Source organism: Chanodichthys erythropterus, chromosome 16 (assembly GCF_024489055.1).
Source record: "Chanodichthys erythropterus isolate Z2021 chromosome 16, ASM2448905v1, whole genome shotgun sequence".
NCBI lineage: Eukaryota > Metazoa > Chordata > Actinopteri > Cypriniformes > Xenocyprididae > Chanodichthys > Chanodichthys erythropterus.
This window is the reverse complement of record NC_090236.1, coordinates 39,790,410-39,811,452: the sequence shown is the minus strand read 5'-3', so window position 1 is coordinate 39,811,452 and position 21,043 is coordinate 39,790,410. Positions and strand designations below refer to the sequence as shown.

The 21,043-nt window shown below is 39.3% G+C and overlaps 1 protein-coding gene across 2 annotated transcripts; it reads left to right on the top strand.

Annotated features, from left to right (window-relative positions):
* Positions 1-280: 280 nt before the first annotated feature.
* On the top strand, positions 281-20,904 carry LOC137002986 (NLR family CARD domain-containing protein 3-like). 2 transcript variants are annotated; one of them, XM_067362979.1, is made up of 9 exons: positions 281-474; positions 1,077-1,190; positions 1,415-1,476; positions 3,396-3,486; positions 3,589-5,379; positions 5,921-6,094; positions 7,422-7,595; positions 13,696-13,742; positions 20,210-20,904. In XM_067362979.1, the coding sequence occupies exons 1-9, from the start codon at positions 425-427 to the stop codon at positions 20,734-20,736; spliced, it is 3,030 nt and encodes a 1,009-aa protein (XP_067219080.1). In that variant the 5' UTR covers positions 281-424; the 3' UTR covers positions 20,737-20,904. The 2 variants fall into 2 exon arrangements, with proteins under 2 accessions (XP_067219080.1, XP_067219081.1); XM_067362980.1 differs by lacking the exons at positions 281-474; positions 1,415-1,476 and having other exon boundaries at positions 1,102-1,190.
* Positions 20,905-21,043: the final 139 nt, after the last annotated feature.

Sequence of the window (21,043 nt, the reverse complement as noted above, 5' to 3'; positions counted from 1 at the left end):
GCCAGTTGCATAATCTTAGTCACTATATTGAGATTGTGCCTTAAGAACTAGTTTGACCAACTTGCAGTTAACCAAGGGGTAATCAGTGTAATTTTTCCAATTCAAATTACACCAGTCTACCTTTTTATGTAACAGACTTTAAAAAATTAGGGCCACTTTTCAAGAAAAACATTAGTGTCTTAACTTTTAAGACTAGTCTAAGTGGTTTATGCAACCAGCTCCTGGTCATAAAGTCTAAAGTCTAAAGTGCATTTGTGTTTACATGTGACTAACCTTATGTATTTGAGTGATCGTGATCTGTTTCTCCACGTCTCAACATCCATTTCAGCTGAGTTATGAAGACTGTTTGATTACTTTAGTTTTTGTGATTGTTTGTCACTTCCATCGGGAGTCAGCGGTGGAGATCAAACTGTTCAGATCCATTATGGATGACACACAAATATCCAGAAATCAAGATTGTTTTCCAGGATGCAGGTACTTTAACTAACATGTTAAATATCTTTTAATGTTATAGAGTGACTGTCTACAGAAAAAAAATATGTATTGTTCTGTATGTTTTTTTTTTAATTATTATTATTATAACATTTATTGATAACAATAAGCCTCCTTGAGTGCTTTTCATGAAAAAAAATGTGTTTTTTTTTTTTTTTGAGATCTTAAAGGTGCCATAGAGTTGAAAATTGAATTTACCTTGGCATAGTTGAATAACAAGAGTTCAGTACATGGAAATGACATAAAGTGAGTCTCTAAATACCATACTTTCGCGAGTAGACATGCTGCATGACAAGCACTTTGTAAAGATCCATTTTGAGGGTTATATTAGCTGTGTGAACTTTGTTTATGCAATGTATTGTAGAGTTGCGAGCTCGGGGGCGGGGAGCGCAAGGGGAAGCACGCTGAATCGGCGCATTTATAATGATTCACCAAAATAGGCAGTTAAAAAAAATAAATTTAAAAATTCTATGGGGTATTTTGAGCTTAAACTTCACAGACCTTAGACTTATATTACATCTTGTGAAAAAGCATTCTAGGGCATCTTTAAGATGATTGTAATCATAAATGATGTTCTGTTTTAGCTCAGTTCATCAGAGGAGATCAGATCCAGAGTCCAGCTGTGTGTCTATGAAGAGTGACACGTCTATGGATCAGCCAGTAAAGTTTAAGAGTGGAGATACACGGACTGGCCTCAGGTAAACATTTCTATAAAAATATGATTGTAGTGTGACATTTTATATTATCGTGTATTTTCTACAAGAGATTACATTCTTCTTGTGTTTTTTTTTTTTTTTTTTGTAGGTATTTTTATCTTTATTTTATAATGTAACATGCTTTAAGTTGATTTCTTCAATGATAAATAATTGAGTTGATGAATACAGTAATTTAAATTATTCACATTAATCTCCCTCTGTTTTAGCTCAGTTCATCAGAAGAGATCAGGGGCCGGTTGCATAAATCTATTTAAGACTAGTCTTACAAGTTAGTCGTCTATTTTTTTTCTTTAAGACTGGTATTTACTTTTTAAGTCGGTTGCATAAAATTTTAGATTGGTCTAATTTGAGACAAAAAAGTAAGACTGGTTCCCCCTTGGCTAACTTTCTCTTACAATCTATGTTGCCATAGAAACAAACTGTCAAAAGAAAAATATGCTCTAGATTCACAAAAGTGGCCCAACTTTGTCTTGCGATATGGCAAATTTTAATCTTTGGTTTTATGAAAGGGCAATAAGAAGAGAAAGAGTTTTCAAAGACCGTTCAAACCCATTGGAAGTACTTTGTGAAAAGGAACTGCTGGAGAAACTAAGATTTCCAAGACATACAATACAAGAACTAGCAATTGACTTGGCGGAGCATCTGAGGCCTGAAACTTCAAGAAATTTTAGCATCCCTCCACTGCTACAAGTATGTCTAGCTCTACGTTTCTTTGCCACAGGATGTTTTATAAATGCAGCTGCAGACTTAATTGGGGTACATAAGTCTACAGCATCAAGAATTATTCATCGGGTTGCTCATGCACTGTCAGGCAGACTTCCACTTTATCCGACTGATGTCTCTACCTTGAACAAGGTGAAGGCAGATTTTTTCAACATTGCTGGATTTCCAAATGTTGTAGGAGCCATTGATGGAACACACATTAGGATTCAAGCACCTTCAACTCATGAGCCATTGTTTGTTAATAGGAAAGGCTACCACAGTATTAATGTGCAGGCAATTTGTGATGCCAAACTGAGAGTGCTCAACTGTGTCGCTCGTTGGCCAGGATCAACCCATGACTCAAGAATTTTAGTGAATTCCCAAATTCATGATGCATTTGAGAGAGGAGAATTGCAGGGTGTGTTCTTGGGTGACTCTGGTTATCCACTAAAACCCTGGCTTCTAACACCCTTCTTGAACCCAGTCAGTGTGCCTCAAACTCGGTACAACACAGCCCATGCCAAAACAAGAAATGTTATTGAAAGGTGTTTTGGAGTCCTGAAACGAAGGTTTCATTGTCTGCATGCAGAGCTCAAAATGAAACCAGAAAGAGTCTGCAACATAATCTGTGCATGTGTTGTTTTGCACAACATGGCAAGGTAATAAGTTTTTAACTGTAATTAAAACACCTAGCTACATATTCCCCAATGATTATAAATTACATGAGTAAAAGATCACTTTCCTTTTAATAGAAATCTTGCACGGTAAAAATTGGTACTCAACCCAAAACAATAGTACAGTTTTTTTTTTTTTTTTAAATCAAGCAAAAACAATAACTATCGAAACATTGTTACTCACGAGACTGTTGAAGCGGAACTGATGCGACAGCGGTATCCTCCCCCGCTGCAGGTAACGTCCGCCCGGATACTCCGCTCTCCCTCCCCCCGGGGATTCCCCAAAACATCGGAGATTCCTCTCCATATATTTCAATTATCATTTCCGTTGTCCTTTTCAATTTAGGATTTGGTCCCCCACCTGTTGCAGGGTTTTTTCGCTTGAATATTTCCTTTTTTGCCTCTTGGACCATATTTTTAAAACGTTTCTGAACGTCTTTGACGGATCGCGAGACAGACGGGTTTACGCTGTTAACTTTTTCAGTTATTGTTGTCCACGCCTTGTTTTTTTTGCTATTGGCATTGTAGTCGCTAAATTTATTCATTAAAGTGGATTTGGAAGCATTGTATTCCTCCAAAATACAAATATTTTCAGCGAAGGAAAATTGTGACGAGCGCCCACTGTCGGCCATTTTGTTTAAGTTGTTCAGCGTCTTATTTTTCCCACAAAGCAATGCAATATAGACAGTCTTACTTAAGACTGCTGTGTGCTTATTTTATGCAACGATCTTTCTTCAGTGACTTTAGTTAGTCAGACTATTTCTAAGCCATTATCTTAAGACTGTGTCTATGTTTATGCAACCGGCCCCAGAACCAGAGTCCAGCTGTGTGTCTATGAAAAGTGACGTGTCTAAGGGTCAGCCAATAAATTTTAAGAGTGGAGATACACGGACAGTCCTCAGGTAAATCATTTCTATAACAGATATTTGAATTTGAATATATGATACAGAACTAGGCATTGTGGGTATTAAACCATGTAATAATGTGGAGTTTTTATTTTACAGATATAAAGCCTCCAGCCTCAACACATTTAGATCAAACCTGAGGAAGAAGTTTCAGTGTCTGAATGAAGGAACAGCAACGCAGGGAAACCCAACACTCCTGAATGAGATCTACACTGAACTCTACATCACAGAGAGTGAGAGTGGAGAGATCAATAATGAGCATGAGGTGAGACAGATTGAGACACAATCCAGGAGAGAAGCAACAGAGGACACACCAATCAAATGCAATGACATCTTTAGACCTTTACCTGGACAAGACAAACCCATCAGAACTGTGCTGACAAAGGGAGTCGCTGGCATTGGAAAAACAGTCTCTGTGCAGAAGTTCATCCTGGACTGGGCTGAAGGGAAAGAGAATCAGGACGTCCAGCTCATATTTCCACTTCCTTTCAGAGAGCTCAACTTGATGAAGGACAAAACACTCAGTCTTTCAGATCTTCTTCATGTCTTTTTCCCTGAAACCAAAGAAATGGAAATATCCAGTGATGAATATAAAGTGTTGTTCATCTTTGATGGTCTGGATGAGTGTCGTCTATCTCTGAACTTTCAGAGCAAAGTGAAACTGTGCAATATATCTGAATCAGCCACAGTGGACGAGCTGCTGATGAACCTCATTGTGGGGAATCTGCTTCCCTCTGCTCTCATCTGGATCACCTCCAGACCAGCAGCAGCTGATCTCGTCCCCTCTGAGTGTGTCCATCGAGTGACAGAGGTACGAGGCTTCAATGAGCCACAGAAGGAGGAATACTTCAGGAAGAGAATCAGTGATCAGAGTCTGGCCGACAGGATCATCTCGCACCTGAAGTCATCGAGGAGTCTCTTTATTATGTGTCACATCCCAGTGTTCTGCTGGATCTCAGCCACTGTTCTAGAGAAGATGTTGAGTGAAGCAGAGAGAGGAGAGATTCCCAAGACTCTCACTCAAATGTACACACACTTCCTGATCATTCAGTCCAACATCAAACATGAGAAGGACTATCAGAAGAAAGTGAGAGACGAAGACATGATTCTCAAACTGGGGAAACTGGCTTTTCAGCAGCTTGTGAAAGGCAACCTGATCTTCTATGAGGAAGACCTGAGAGAATGTGGCATTGATGTGGCAGAAGCATCGGTGTACTCAGGATTGTGCACTCAGATCTTCAGAGAGGAGTTGGGCTTGTATCAGGGGAAAGTCTTCTGCTTTGTTCATTTGAGCATCCAGGAACATCTAGCAGCTCTATATGCACACATTTACTGTACAAACAAGAAAAGAAATGTGTTTGAGAAAGCTAAACAAAGTCTCTTTTCTAAAATTTCAAACCAGAAGAAATATCATTCATTATCTGAGCTGCATCAGAGAGCTGTGAGTGAGGCTTTACAGAGTAAGAATGGACTTCTGGACCTTTTCCTGCGTTTCCTTCTGGGTCACTCATTGGAGTCCAATCAGACTCTCTTACGAGAACTACTGACACAGACAGGAAGATGCTCCTACAACAAAGAGGAAACAGTTCAGTACATCAAACAGAAGATCAGGGAGAATCCCTCTCCAGAGAGATCCATTAATCTGTTCCACTGTCTGAATGAACTGGGTGATGATTCACTGATGCAGGAGATCCAGCATTATCTGAAATCTGAAAAAATAAGAGAAACCAAACTCTCCTCTTCACAGTGGTCAGCTCTGGTTTATGTGTTGCTGACATCAGAGGAGAAGATGGATGTCTTTTATCTAAAACAGTTTATTGGAGAACAAATTACAGCAGATGAAGTCCTTCAGAAGCTGCTGCCTGTGGTTAAAGAATCCAGATCAGCTCAGTAAGAAACACTGACAACAATCACTCCACTTTCAAAACATGATCACATTTATGAATTTAGTGTGTTCTGTTTTGTAGTTTGATGATAAAGCAAATAGAAGAGTGTAGTGCATTAAATGTAAAAATCTATTAAATGCAGTTTAATAAAATATTAGTGTGATGCATTAAAAATTAGACAAGGTGACTCGTTTGTATAAATTTTTTTTAGACATTACACATTTAGATATAAACACTAGTCATACAAACCTCAACAATGGTGACAGCAAAATATTCAGATAAACAGACCAACTCAACAAAATAAGCTCTTAAAAAGTCACAAGAAAAATGACAGCAAAAATAAAAGCAGAAAAATTTAAGATAATTCAGCTTCATAACTTCACTACAGCATAAAGCTTTTAATTGATTGTTACCATTGATGAGTTTCATGTGCTGTTTGTTGATGTCTGTGAGTCTAAATAATACAGTAGTTAATAACTTTTTGCTCTTTGCATGTTTTTAACATCTGATAAACCCATTATATCACTGTTTTGTATTCTACACAGGCTACAGTCCTGTAATCTCACCGCTCATTCCTGTGAGAGTTTGTCGTCAGCTTTACAATCCTCAAACATGTTCCTGGGAGAGCTGGACCTGAGTAACAATGACCTGCATGATTCAGGAGTGAAGCTTCTTTCTGATGGACTGAAGAGTCCAAAATGTCAACTGCAGATACTGAGGTAAATGGTTTTCCATGAAATCACAAAAAACTACCATTAAATTTTGTCATTAAATGTGACATCTGCTCTCAAACAAGAGACAAAACAAAATTTGCAGGAATGTGATTTTAACCCCATGATGTCTGCATTTTCCAACCCGATAAGTGACTCGGAAAATTTGTTAGGGTGGGGAGATGAGTAGACAGTAAGATGATGGAAATCATGACATGGCCTGAAACAATTACTACAGATACTGCAAAATACTGTGTTTTCAAACACCCTTGTATCTTAGCCAAGCTCCAAAATTACCACCATACCCCAAATGGCAATTATATGAAATAGCGTTACTTGTCAGTTGGACGGCAATTTTTTTAAGAATTCTAACAATGCATGGCTGAGAGAATGGGATATGGCTTATTATGATTATCAAATAATGAAGGTTGCTATGTATTTCTATAAATATACATTCCAAAATGTTGTATGCTTCAGAGTGAAGCGAGGCTTTGTATTTATTTACACACGAGAAGCTCATGATCCTGTTTTCAGCATGTCAGTGCAGCTCAATTCACAGTAAATACTGAAAACTCCTGCAAGTGAGTTTGGGCCACTAATAACATGGACGTGAAAAAAAAAATAATATATATATATATATATATATATATATATATATATATATATATATATATATATATATATATATATATATATATATTCCATTTTTCCAATTTTGTCTTCTAAGCAATTGTGAAGCATTAATGTGTCTCACTATTTGTTATTAGCTCCCTGTTGTTTTCTGTTAAAAAAAGAGCTTTAGTTTTTTTTAATTAAAAGTTATTTAATAAAGTTTTTAAAGGTATTTAAGAGAAATTAATAAAGAATTTATTAGCACTGCATTTGGACTATTTGTAAACAATATTTTATTGTAAAATATGCACAAATTCCCTCAAAGGACTTTGTCAATGTTTTTTGTGTCATCATATTCAATTAAAAATTTAATGAATCATGTTAACTATATTTTCAATTGAAAAAAAAAAATGACATTTGAAAAAAGTAGTTTTTTTTTAAGTTTTTTTAAATGGTTAAACATAAATAATGCCTGCTGAATAGCTGAAATAGATAGAAATGATTGAAAAAAAATTCTATAATGCACAGAAGTATAAATGTCTGTTGATTTCACTACATTAGTAAAAGTAAATGAATACTTTTCCTCTAGTACATTTCCACAGACACTTTTGTTAATTTTGTGTCTGAATTTACAGAAAATACCTGCAAATGCAAAAGTGTGTGATAGTGACTGATCTGATTGTCAAACTAATATCATGTTTGCTGTTGCTGTGTGTCTTTGTAGGCTGTCTGGCTGTATGGTGACAGAAAAAGGCTGTGGTTATGTTTCTTCAGCTCTGAGTTCAAACCCCTCACACCTGAGAGAGCTGGATCTGAGCTACAATCACCCAGGAGATTCAGGTGTCAAGCTTCTTTCTGACAAACTCAACCATCCAAACTACAGACTGGACAAACTCAAGTAAGTCAAGCTGGATTAGTTTTGTAACAAGCTTAGTTTTAGTTATACCTCAGAGATATTCAGTGCTTGAATCTGATTGATTGACGAACATTTTAAGGTGTGCAATTATTTTCCAGTAAACACACAGCTACAGTTGTTCTAAGCAGGTCTTGACTGCTTTTACAGTTCAATTTCACTTTGCAAAAATATTGAAAAATTATATCAAAGGTCTGTACAACCTACAACAAAACAACTAAAACCCACAAAGAAAATGATCAAGCAAATAATCTAACAAACAACAGGATAAAAATTACAAATTATTTCCATGATTTTACCACAAAATTATTATTTTATTATCTGTTTAAAGCACACACTTTCTCCTAGGGCTGTCGTGTGAAAGAATGTGTTTGCAGGGATTTTGTGTGGCTCAAAATCACAATATTTATAATAAAACACGGATTCATTTATGAATGAAACAAGGGGTCTCATTCACTAAGCGTGTGTATGCAAAAATGTGTGTGTGAAATCTGTGTACGAATGTTTTCACAAACAAATCATGATTCATCAACATTTGCTCTAAAATGAATTATAAAATTATATAAAAAAAAAAGGTGAAATGCAAAAATCACATTCATAAATATGTGACTTGACCTGAAGAAGGACAGATGAAGATATTCGCAAACGCTCAATCAATATCTATTTAGGCTTGTTCAGTGCGAATCTATGGTGCCTCTGTACTAATCACAATACAGAGTATTGAGCAGGACAGAGTAGAGACCTGAGCGGGACGGATATGTTACCTTCTCCCGCCCACAACATTCATGTTTTGTCCAGCTCCCAGTTTGAAGTAAAGTGTAGCCTAGCCACAACCTATAATGCTTCTGATATTATAAATAATAGATTATTCACAAACCATTGTTAATTTAACATAAAAGCAGGCACAGGCTATGTGTACATGGTTTGGCATGGCGGAATGTGCGCAAAGAGCTCTCCCTTTATAATCGCTAAAAAGCTGACATCTCAGTTCATCGCGATCTCACAAATCTCTGTTATAATCAATGAAGCTGACTGCACAATAAATCTTTCAAAATGTCTACACTTTGTTATAATTTGAGGATTCACCAGCAGAATGCAGCACTGAGCAAAATCTCTGGCGTTTTGAGCAGTGGATGGATTCTTACATATATCTTATTGGCCATTGTGTTTAAGAAATTAACAGATATGTCTGTGATTGGCTACATTGCTCAACGCTGCAAAATCATGTTATAAATCAAAACTCTGTCTATGCTTGCACCTGTAAATAATTTTTATTTTACTTTAGTTCTTTAGTACTTTAGTGCAACAAATGAATAACAATTTAGCAACCCGCATTTCACCATCAAATCTTGTCTCACGGCGCATTCTGTTGCATCAGGTCCTGTGGGAGTGTTGGTCTCTAGAGTCTTAAAGAGGACCTATTGTTTGCCTTTTTTGCATGATGTCATTTAACTCTATAAGACCTGAAGGCATTTTTAGAGTTTTTTTTTTTTTTTTTCTGAGCAACATACACGAAAGTAAAGATTCATAACTCCAAATCTATAGCAAGGAGAGTCAAACGGTTGGTTATATACAGTATATCAATAGAACACACATTGTTGGCTAAAAGTTTTGTTCGTGAGATTTACTACAATGATAATAGCGGGAGGATATAAAACTCTGACAGCATTGCATCGATCACATACAGTTTTACAACATAAACCCTGCTCAGGTTGCATTATTTCTTGAAGAACGATGATGGAGAGCAGATTATTCTTCAGAAGAAATGTGATGCAGTTCCAACCACATCCCGCCTCTTTTCCTAGTTTCAGTTATCCGGGAGTGACGTGGTGATGCCCTAATAAGATGGCTGCAGCCTCATTTTCTCTAAAAAAATGCTTTTCAGAAATTCAACGTGTGACGTCATGGATACTACGTCTATATTTTTTTTACAGTCTATAGGTACTTCTCAGCATTCGTTAAAGGGTTATTTCACCCAAAAAGGAAAATTCTGTCATTAATTACTCACCCTCATGCCTCCACACCCGTAAGACCTTCGTTAATCTTCAGAACACAAATTAAGATATTTTAGTTGAAATCCGATGGCTCAGTGAGGCCTGCATAGCCAGCAATTTCCTCTTTCAAGATCCATAAAGCTACTAAAAACATTATTAAATAAGTTCATGTGAGTACAGTGGTTCAATATTAATATTATAAAGCAACGAGAATATTTTTGGTGCGGCAAAAAAAACAAAATAACGTCTTATTTAGTGATGGTCGATTTCAAAACACTGCTTTAGGAAGATTCGGGGCATTATGAATCAGCGTATCGAATCATGATTCGGATCGTGGGTTGAACCGCCCTAACAGCTGAAATCACGTGACTTTGGCGCTCCGAACAGCTGCTGATTCGACACACTTATTCATAACGCTTCGAAGCTTCCTGAAGCAGTGTTTTGAAATCGACCATCATTAAATAAGTCGTTATTTCGGGTTTTTTTTGGCGCACCAAAAATATTCTCATGGCTTTATAATATTAATATTGAACCACTGTACGCACATGAATTGATTTAGATATGTTTTTAGTACATTAATGGATCTTGAGAGAGGAAATGTCATTGCTCCCTATGCAGGCCTCACGGAGCCATCGGATTTCAACTAAAATATCTTAATTTGTGTTCTGAAGATGAACGAAGGTCTTACAGGTGTGGAACGACATGAGGGTGAGTAATTAATGACATCATTTTCATTTTTGGGTGAACTAACCCTTTAAGAGTTTATCAAAATGGTTAGTTACATTAAAAATCTGAGTTTCTAAGCTTCAAAATGATACCTATTTTGTGTTATTCCACATTGGAAAACGAGCATGGATGGTTCTGGGAACATTGGATACACATTGCATCCCGGAAAGATGTTTCTAGCCAAGTATGTTACATCATTCTCTGAGTTATATCTTGTGATCAACGCAATAGATTGTTGATTTTGGGCTAATTTTAATCATGAGAATCTGCTGTATATAATGATTTTCTACATTCTGTCCGTTTCATGAAGTTATGAGTAAAAACGGCATGTGAAATCTACATATTTGTATTCAGTTAGCGGCTGTGCTGTTTTTGTTGTAAACGCATATTACTCAGAATCATTGGAGGGTGAAAACAATACAATAGGAGCATGTTGGAGGCTTGTTCTGAATGTGTAAAGTCTCTGATTTTGTATGCTAAAAGAATTATTGTGTTACCTATTTGGTTTAAGTTTATATTGGCTCTTAAACAGAGACACACAAACGCAAGCACTGACGCTCCCGTAAGTCTTAAAGGTTTAAGTCACAGATGTCCCCAGAATGTGTCTGTGAAGTTTCAGCTCTAAATACCCCACAGATCATTTATTGTGCATGTTGTAAATACCCATTTTGATTGCAAGCAAAAACATGCTGTCTTTTAATGCATGTTTCTTTAATGAGCTGCTGCTCCCCGCCCCCCTATCCAGAATAATGTCTTGAATAATCTGCCAAATACTAACAACATCTGCTTGGTATTGATTGTCATCTATATCGCAATTACTGTACAAAATTCCCTCCTCACGCATGTGCAAGTCAAACTTGTCTTATCTGGTGCATGCAAAAAGTTTTGTTTCGGCTACTTCCAGTAGCAGAGTTATATGTTATATGAGTTTTCTGGCTTTGTTTATTCCTTAAAAGTCTGCTTTTCCCTGTGTGGTATTGCTGTGCATTAATAACTCTGCAAGTAATACAATTTATTATCATTGTAGATGTGTTTGTAAGGAACCCCTCACTCGCCCAAAAATGGAATCTGACGGCCTGGGCGAAGGTTTGTCTTTTCAGCGCCCCTGTGACGTTCACTTAATTTCACTCGTTTAATCTGACTCCAATTTCAAATGATTATTACTCTTAGGTTGTGTTTTAAATTAGAAATTAATAATTTGTTATGTATTAATTTAGATATTTGATTTATCGATGGTATCTCGTATTTTCAATTAATCGTTCATTACGGACCCATATCACTTAGAAAAGTCACTTAGGCCGATTGTGTGCATTTCACGATCACAAACTCGCTAGTTCTGATTCTGAGGGTGCAGAGTTACTAATGCATTTGAGTCGAACCGCCACATGCTTGATCATACAAAAACTGTTTTCTTAGTCGCAATACTGCAACTTGCCAAGCCAGTTGATAGACAAAAAATCAAAAAGCCCCATAATGTGCTCCTTTCACTGAGCCTTTAGTTTTAATCTATCCTGACGCAGATTTGCGGAAATTTGGAATCCAATAATCTACTGGTCATAATGATTTCAGAAGAATTCAGGGTAAATCAAATATAACATTTTATTTGTCAAGTAAATAAGTATCATGTCAATTTCATAGTTGGACAATTAGAAGCCAATTCAGAAACGATAAATGCATAACATTGAAATGCACATGCACACAGTGGTGGGTTAGTGTTTTAAGACACTTTTTGGGGGAGAGGAGTGGGTTTCATCCTGTAGATGTTGCGAGGGCAGTTTAGGGCTAGGTGTTGTCCTTTGAGATCTTCTCTCCAGATGAGTTTTATTGCTTTATTGCAGGATGCCTGATCTCAGTTTTTGTCTAGCAGGAAAATCAATTCTTACATGTTTCAGAGTGTTTCATAGCACAATTCAGTTGATTTTACCTCAAAAGTATTATTGTGTCAATATACATGCCGTAATGCCCTCATATTAATCATTAGTTTATTTGTTTATTTGATTCGTTGAATATGTGAGCATTAAGGAATAAACAGTTCTTCTTCATTATGAAAGTTTATTATTTGCATTATTTGAAAGTTAATTAAAGCTATATCAGTTAAACTTCTAATTTAAGGTTTTCTGAGCGCACACATCAGAAGCACACGCACAGAAAGCTGTCTGTCAGACGACACATCTCTTGAGTAATAATTAAACTAACTTCTCTTTCACGTTTTGTTGTGCTTAAACTGTCAAATACACACAAGGTTATGCAAAATTCACATAAACACAGTTGGTTATGTCTGAACAGCAGGGGGAAAAAATCGCATGTGTATAGATGTGTGTATTAAAGTGACAGCACCTCTTGAAAAAAATAATTAAAAAGTGAGCATCTTTTGCGGCTGCTTGCCATCCTCTGTGGTTGGCTTGTCAGAATTGCTGTATAACAATATTGCGGTTATCAAGCTTTCACCCAAACAAAAGCACACATACAGTAAGAGACACTCTCTCACACAAACAGAAACATATATGCGCACAGAAAGTTGTTGTCAGCGCTGCCTTGCGACTTTCAGTAAAATAGTTTCCAAACTTATTTAGTATGACTGAAAAAGTGACTGATTTCACTGATTTCTAGCTCTCCTCAAGGGGTGTTGGTCAAAACTCAGTATCCAATCAGCATCATCCAAAGGAGGTTTATTTGTTCTTAACATAATGCTGATTTTCATCCAGGCTGAACACAACACATTGTGTATTTACATATGCAGGAATATATATAGGTTTGTGTAAATGTGTTTTGTTCTACAATAGAAAGAGAAAAAAGTCTCAAGTAGCCTATTATCCAAACACATTATTTACATGAACATAATCTTTGATCAATTTAATGCATTCTTGCTGTATACATTTTTTTTAAATACAAAAATCATACTAATTCTGAACTATTGAACGGTAGAATATAATGAAATGTTTAATAAAACTGAACAATGACCAATTCTAACCACATCAGAACATTAATTAGACCATAAATCAATCCTCTGGGATACATCAGTAGATCTCTGCATGATCTCTGAACTTCTGGATCTTCTCCTCTTTCCATCATCATGGTCTCCAGCATTACAGAGTCATGATTTAATAGAAGTTTCCAATTCGGATGCTGTGGCCTGGATGTTTATTGTTCCAGCATCTAAAGTGAGAAGAAAACAACAGTTAATGTGTAAATATAAAAAATCACAACAACGGTTGTCCCAAGTGCAAAGTATACGCTTGTGTTTTCCTACTGTTAGGACATTTCCACATTATATTTTCACTACCATTTTGATGAATTTTAATAGAAAATTCAGAAATCACCTCAAATCTAAGAAGCTTGCTTGTGACACTGTGTGTGTTTTCTAGTGTGGATCATGGAGGAGAGATCAGGATTACAGCAGGAATACGCAAATGTAAGTCCACACACACACACACACACACACACACACACACACACACACACACACACACACACACACACACACACAAACGCTGTAGCTGTTCATGTTGTTTACATGTACATGTTGAGAAGCAAATTCTCTTTTTAATGATTTTCGTGATTGCTTCTCAAATCTCTGAGGTCTAAATGGGATTTACAAATCCCTGTGGAATTTAATTGAGTTGAAAATGTTGTTAATGGTGACAAAGAACATGAGTGTGAAGTTTGTACCATTTCATTTTGCTCTCAAAAAGCTGGTCTAGTAAAATGAAGTTGGTGTAACATCTGGAGAAAGCAGGCTGAGACGCAGGTCTAAATACAGGGGTTTTGTGAGATATTCTGTGTGCAGTTATATGGTTGGGACACCAATGGCCTAATTCTTCGGTCAGAAAGAACTGCAGCTACTCCAGAGTGAAAGTGGTTGATCTAATTTATTGTGTGGATATGCACATCAATGTGGTTTAGAGTTATAAACGCACAGCAATACCACACAAGGAAAAGCAGATTTTCATGGAATAAACGAAGCCAGGAAACTCCGTATAACTCGGCTACTGCACGCTGCTGTCTGAACAAGTCTGAACAAGTATAACTCGCGCACGCGTGATAAGGGAATTCTTACAATATAATGAATAATATTGTGCTGCCCTCTAGTGACAGAATAGGGAATTTTGTACAGCCGCCCCACAAATTTACATAGGAAATTTGTAATTTCACAAAATGTCCCAACTCTACTACTATTGCTACAAGTTAATCTTTAGGCATTTCGGGTAATACAATAAGTTTAGCAACAGGGCGGACATATGTATTGCCCTTGATGTCCACTTCTGCCGCTCTTATGGCGCCGTCATCGCTTGGTAGGACTCTGGTTACCTTACCGACTGGCCACTGGGCTCTGGGAAGTTGAGAGTCCGCAATCGATACAACCTGATCGGCTGCTAGGTTTGATGTGATGTCCTGCCACTTCTGTCAAAGCTGAAGACTGGGTAGGTAGTTTCTGAGGAACTGAGTCCAGAAGTGATCGGCAATCACTTGACTGTGTCTGTAGTGACGCCGTCCAAGTAGATTACTGGGCCCATACACAGCCTGAGGTAGGGAAGCGTCCCGCCGCCCCATAAGCAACAAATTTGGGGTAATAGGGTCTGGATCCGCTATATCAGACGACACGTACCCCAGTGGTTTTGAATTTAGGATGCCTTCCACTTCAGTCAACACTGTGATGAGGACCTCCTCTGGGACAATATGATCCTTTAGAACAACTTGGAGTGAGGACTTAACAGATTTAATTTCCTTCTCCTATGCTCCACCGAAATGCGGTGCATGAGGTGGATTGAATTGAAAGGCAATCTTTTGTTTTGCTAGTTGCTCTTGAAAGGATGCTCCCATTTCGGCAAAGGCTTCAGAAAGCTCGCGCTCTCCCCCCCTGAAGTTGGTGCCTCTGTCGCAGATGAGCTCAAAAGGCTTTCCTCTCCTTAGTATGAAGCGTCTAAGGGCTAATAAAAAGGAATCTGCATCCATGCTACATAACAAGTCGAGATGTATGCATCTTGTAGTGAGACATTTAAATATTATGCCCCATCTCTTTTCCTGCCGTCTGCCAATTTTAACCATGTAGGGACCAAAACAGTCCACCCCTGTTGACCAGAACGGAGGCTGGTTAATCCTCAGATGGGAAGCTGGTAGGTCTGCCATTTTTGGTACAACAGGCTTGCCACACCATTTCCTACATTCCGTGCATTGTCTCTGGTGCTTTTTAATAGCTTGACGGCCTCTGAGAACCCAATAAATTCGTCTTAACTCTGCAAATACTCTTTCAGGACCGGCGTGCATTAGGCGGTTATCAAAATCTTGAATTAACAGCTTTGTTATGGGGTGTTCTGGTGCCAGTACAATAGGGTGCAGTGCATCCTCTGGCAAGATTGCAGCTTTGCGTAATCTACCATCAATTCTAATCAGACCAAGATCAGGGTCTAATGCTGGAGCAAGAGACTTCAATCGGCTACTTGAATGCACAGGTTTACTGGCTTTAAGAGTGTGCACTTCCTCAGGGAAACTTTCATTCTGTGCACGTCTGAGTACAGCAGTTTCAGTCTCTATGTGTTCTGTGGCAGACAAAGGGGGAGCTGCCGCCCCATGCATAGACTGATATGTGGTCATGATGAGGTCGTCCCAAGATTTGCAATCATCTACATTAGGTAAAGAAGTGTGACTGATTGAGACGTTACCACAAAATGATGCTTTACGGAGTTCTTCTGAATCTTCAGTTGGCACTGAAGGGTGGATTGGCCAGTGGTCTGGAGATTGGCATAGAAATGCTGGACCTTGATTCCATCTGCAAGGCTGAGACAGATCTATGAGGGTCTTACCACGGGTGATATCATCAGCGGGATTGTTATCAGAGTCCACATATTTCCAATTATCATGCCCCACAAGGTCTTGGATCTCTGCGACTCGCGTGCCCACGAACACTTTATAATTGCATGACTCAGACTGTATCCAATGTAATACGGTTGTTGAGTCTGACCACATAACTGTCTGTCTGATGTTAAGTGTAAGTTCAGAGTTAAGTGTTTTGGCAAGCTGAGATCCAGACAATGCTGCACAGAGTTCAAGGCGTGGCATGGAGAGTTGCTTTTTGGGTGTCACCTTTGACCTCGCCATGATGAATGCAACCTGGATATCATCACCTGTTTCCACCCGTAGATAAGCTACAGAGCCATATGCCTTCTCTGAGGCATCACAGAAGACATGCATATCAATAATGGAGGAGGTGTTGTTGCATGCTGGTGTGTAACACCTAGGCAGTATTATTCTCTGTAAATTAGGAAGCTCTTCTTCCCAAGCATGCCATTCTGAGAAAAGGTCAGCTGGTAGTGGTTCATCCCAACTTCCAACCCTCTTCCATAATGTTTGTACCATTATTTTGGCCCTGGTGGTAAAGGGGATGATGCATCCGAGTGGGTCATACTGGCTTGCCAGTATGCGATATACATTTCTCATTGAGCTTTCCCCGATTGTTGACACAGGCCTGTGCTTATAGCCTAAAGTGTCCTGGGAACAGTGCCACACTAGGCCGAGGGTCGACTCTTGCGGGTCAGTTTTATTAGCAGAAAGCCACCGCTCACAGCCCACTGATTTGGCTTCAGCAGGTAGATGCGCAATCACATCAGGAACATTACTAGCCCACTGCCTTATGTCGAAGCCACCAGCTGCTAATAATGCTCTCATTTTGTTTATAAGTTGCTTAGCATGATGCTGAGAATGAAGGGACTGTAAGCAGTTGTCCACATAGAAAGACTGCTGGACAGACTCAACTACATCTTCATTGCCCACGCTGTTATCTCTGACATGTCTCTGGAGGGCATATGTAGTGCAGCATGGACTACAAGTTGTCCCAAACGGTAACACTCTCCATTCATAGATGTCTGGGGTGCGATCTCTTTCCATGTCTCTCCAGAGAAAGCGGAGCAGTGGCTGGTCTTCAGGTAGCAGTCTGATTTGGTGAAACATGGCTCTTATGTCTCCACTTATGGCAACAACATGCTCTCTGAACCTGAGTAAGACTCCCAACAGTGGTGGACCGAGAGTGGGACCAGGTAGTAGATTATCATTTAGGTTCATTTGCTTATAGGTGAAAGAGCAATTAAAGACCACCCGGGCTTTGTCATTGTGGAGTACAATGTGGTGAGGAACGTACCATGAGTCACTGGAATGGGCTGCTTCCGGGTTAGTTATTCGTACTGCGTAACCAGCTTCCTCAAGTTTGTGTATCTCTTTGTTATACACGTTTGCCAGGTCAGGATTATTAGTGAGGCGACGTTCTGTAGCTCTTAAAAGAGCCATGACAGCAGTGGGTGGTGCCTGAAGTTTAGCAGTGTCTTGCTTGTGAAGTAGTGGGGTAGCATAGCGGGTTGTACCATCAACTGTAACACGTACCGTTTTCTCCTCCAACATGGCAAGTGCAGCTTTATCTTGTCTGGAGCGGACTATTTCTTTCTCATTTCTTTGTGGCAGTATGTCAAGCTGCCACAACCGCTCAACATGTTGACGTAACTCTTGTGTAGGAGAAAGGAATGCCATGTGGAGGCATGAGCTTAGGTTTGAGGGTTGCTGGAGAACGGTTGTTGGCCCTTGAACTGTCCAGCCAAGAAGTGTGTGTACCGCTATAGGGCTACCAAGCGGACCCATACGGATTGGGCAGTTTGGTGTGATCAGCTGTGGATAATCTGATCATATGAGTAGCAAAGGCTGCACTTTATTGAATACTGGCAATGGAATTGCCCTGAGGTGTCCATATCTCCTCTTCAGTGCGTCTGCAGGACAGGACTGCTCAGCAAGATTGAGATCTGCGGCTGTGAATGCATTCTGAATCTGGTGTTTAACATTTAGGTGTGACAGAGCAGATACCTCGAAGGAGACTGCGGTTCCTCTTAGCTGAACAAGTTTGTGTCTGATCGTTCGAAGAGTCAAAGTTTCCTCAGATCCTTTCAAGCCCAGATGTTTGACTGCTGCTGGCAAGATGATCGTTCTTTCAGACCCATCGTCCAACACTGCATGCGTGTCCAGGAACCTTTTACCACTGCGAAGTCTTACTGGGACAACTTTCAGCATTACTCTGCCTGAATGAATGGCCTGATCCAAGTAAACCTGAGAAGTTGTTGTGCTCAATGTGAGTATGCTTTGGTTTTCTGCAGTAACTGCAACTTCATGTAGAACAGGTAGATGGTGTCCTCCACAGGTAGAGCAAGTTTTCTTGAGCGTGCAGCTGTCTTGTTTGTGACCTCGTCCACATCTCCAGCATTTATTGTGCTCCTTAATCCAGCTTCCTCTTTGAGTGTGGTTCAACTTGCAAAAAGCTACACATGCATTGAGGTAGTGTTCATGGTTGTTGCAGTATGGACAGAAGGGCTTAAAGCGATCCCGCTTTTTAGCTGTAGCTGCCATTTTAGCGACTGTGGGGGAGCTGGAGGGCAAATTGAAGGCTTTAGTTTCTTCACTGCCTGTGAGAATTGTGGCAGCCTTGGCTTTGGGATGAGAAACAAGTTTCTGCTCTCAACGAAAGGGTTCTGTATGCACTGGACCTGTTACACGTCTGGATATCTGAATGGCCTGAGACTTCCTTTCCAACCACTCTGCAAATTCTAGCAATGTGTAGCTACCGCTAACAATAATGTGCTGGTTGAGACAGTATTCTATGAATGAGTCTCTATAGCTGACAGGCAGTTTGGTCAGTAGAGTGTCAACGTGAGAACCACACTGCAGTTCATATCTAGAGGGACCATCCATTGTGTTCAACATGCCCACCAGTGTGTTAACAGCTGCCGCAAAGTCTTCAAATCCCTGTGCATCACCTGGTCGAATAGCTGGTACATTGAGGATAGTTCTCAGCTCGCTCTGAATTAACTGTCTGGGTTGACTGTATCGATGTTCGAGAGCCTGCATAGCACTGGTGTAAGGAAATGGGCTGTTGACATACCTCTTAGCAACCTGGTAAGCGGCGGGAAGATGTAAATTATCCAAGAGCACTTGATACTTATAGTCCTCAGTTAAATGTCTGTGTGGGCCAAGGATGCTGTCCAGTCCTTTCTTGAGCATAAGGAAATCACTCTCTTTCCCTGAGGAGAAGACTGCCAGCTTTGGTTTGGGTATACCATAGGATGAAGCAATGGCCATTTCTATCAGTCCAGGCGTCACAGAATTGACAGGATAATAAGTCTGTGGTTGTGGTCCAGGCCAAGGAAGTGGAGGCAGAGATAATGGTAGATAAGGGCGTTGGGGATGCACTGCTGGTTGCGCTGACACAGGCTGAACTGGAGCTGGCACCATCTGCGGGTATTGTGGCTGCAGTGAGGCTGGCGCAGATTGTACAGCAACTGGTTGACGTTGGGGTTGAACATAAGGTGTTAACTTTAAAAATGATATAGTTTTTAAAGGGGCAGTTCATCACTGTGATGACAAAACGCTGATAAATAATTACAGACTCCATGAAATACAGTGATTTGCCTTTTCTATCAAGCGCATCATTGGTTGATTGGTAACAGACCTGACAGTTGAGCAGAACTGATGAAGCTTTAAGATTTCCGATAAGAATCCTAAATCAAGTTCAGATTTGCTTCTGTAATACAAATTGTGAAAAAAGTTCATTTGTGAGCTCTTAACTTAAGATAAAAAGTATCTGTAATGGATCCATACGATTGCAAAGCATGTTGGGAACTAAAAATCCACTGCCCAGTTTCAGTTCATTCAACACAAATAAATGAAGTAAACTTCAGTTTTACATATTTAACTGGATTTTACACAATTAAATTAGGACAAAATGTCCATAATTGTGTGGTTTTAACTAATTAAGTACATTAAACAAGCAGCAGAAATTATGTTTACAGTGTAGATGAAAGATATGACAGATTGATAATTCCTGATTTTGATGTGTTTTATCTCCATCAGATTCCCATCGGCTCACTCTGGATCTGAACACAGTGAATAAACTCCTCCTCCTGTCTGAGAGCAACACAGTGATTACTGACACTGGCACACTGCAGTCGTATCCTGATCATCCAGACAGATTTGATTGTGTGTCTCAGGTGTTGTGTAGAGAGAGTGTGAGTGATCGACGCTGTTACTGGGAGATTGAGTGGAGTGGAGAAGATGTGTATATATCAGTGTCATATAAGAGCATCAGCAGGATGGGAGTGAGTTATGAGTGTGTGTTTGGATCTAATGATCAGTCCTGGAGTTTGATCTGCTCTCCTGAAAGATACTCATTCATACACAATAATAGAGAGACTGAACTCCCTGTAAAGCCCATCAGCAGTAGAATAGGAGTGTTTGTGGATCACAGTGCAGGAACTCTGTCCTTCTACAGCGTCTCTGGAGACACAATGATCCTCATCCACACAGTCCAGACCACATTCACTCAACCGCTCTATCCTGGGTTTTATGTTGGTTATGAATCATCAGTGAAACTTTGTTGATGAATCATTACAGACTGTAGAGAGATTCTACCCATAATGCTTTGAGCTCATGATTAATCTCATGAATCAGTGACAGTGAGATGATGACTTTGTTTCTTCAGTCGAACACAAATGATGATTTTTAACTCCAACCGCTGCCGTCTGTCAGTCAAATAATGCTAGTGGATGGGAACTTCTACAATAACAGTAAATAAAACTTGCTTAGACAAATCCAAATTAAACCCTGCGGCTCGTGACGACACATTGATGTCCTAAGACACGAAACGATCGGTTTGTGCGAGAAACCGTTGATAAACTGATCGCGCTC

Excerpts from the sequence above, each read along its gene's own strand:
- LOC137002986 (XM_067362979.1), top strand. The coding sequence starts at position 425 with ATGGATGACACACAAATATCCAGAAATCAAGATTGTTTTCCAGGATGC. Across the intron at positions 5,380-5,920 it reads AAAGAATCCAGATCAGCTCA|GCTACAGTCCTGTAATCTCA; the intron begins GTAAGAAACACT and ends TATTCTACACAG. Across the intron at positions 13,743-20,209 it reads TACAGCAGGAATACGCAAAT|ATTCCCATCGGCTCACTCTG; the intron begins GTAAGTCCACAC and ends TATCTCCATCAG.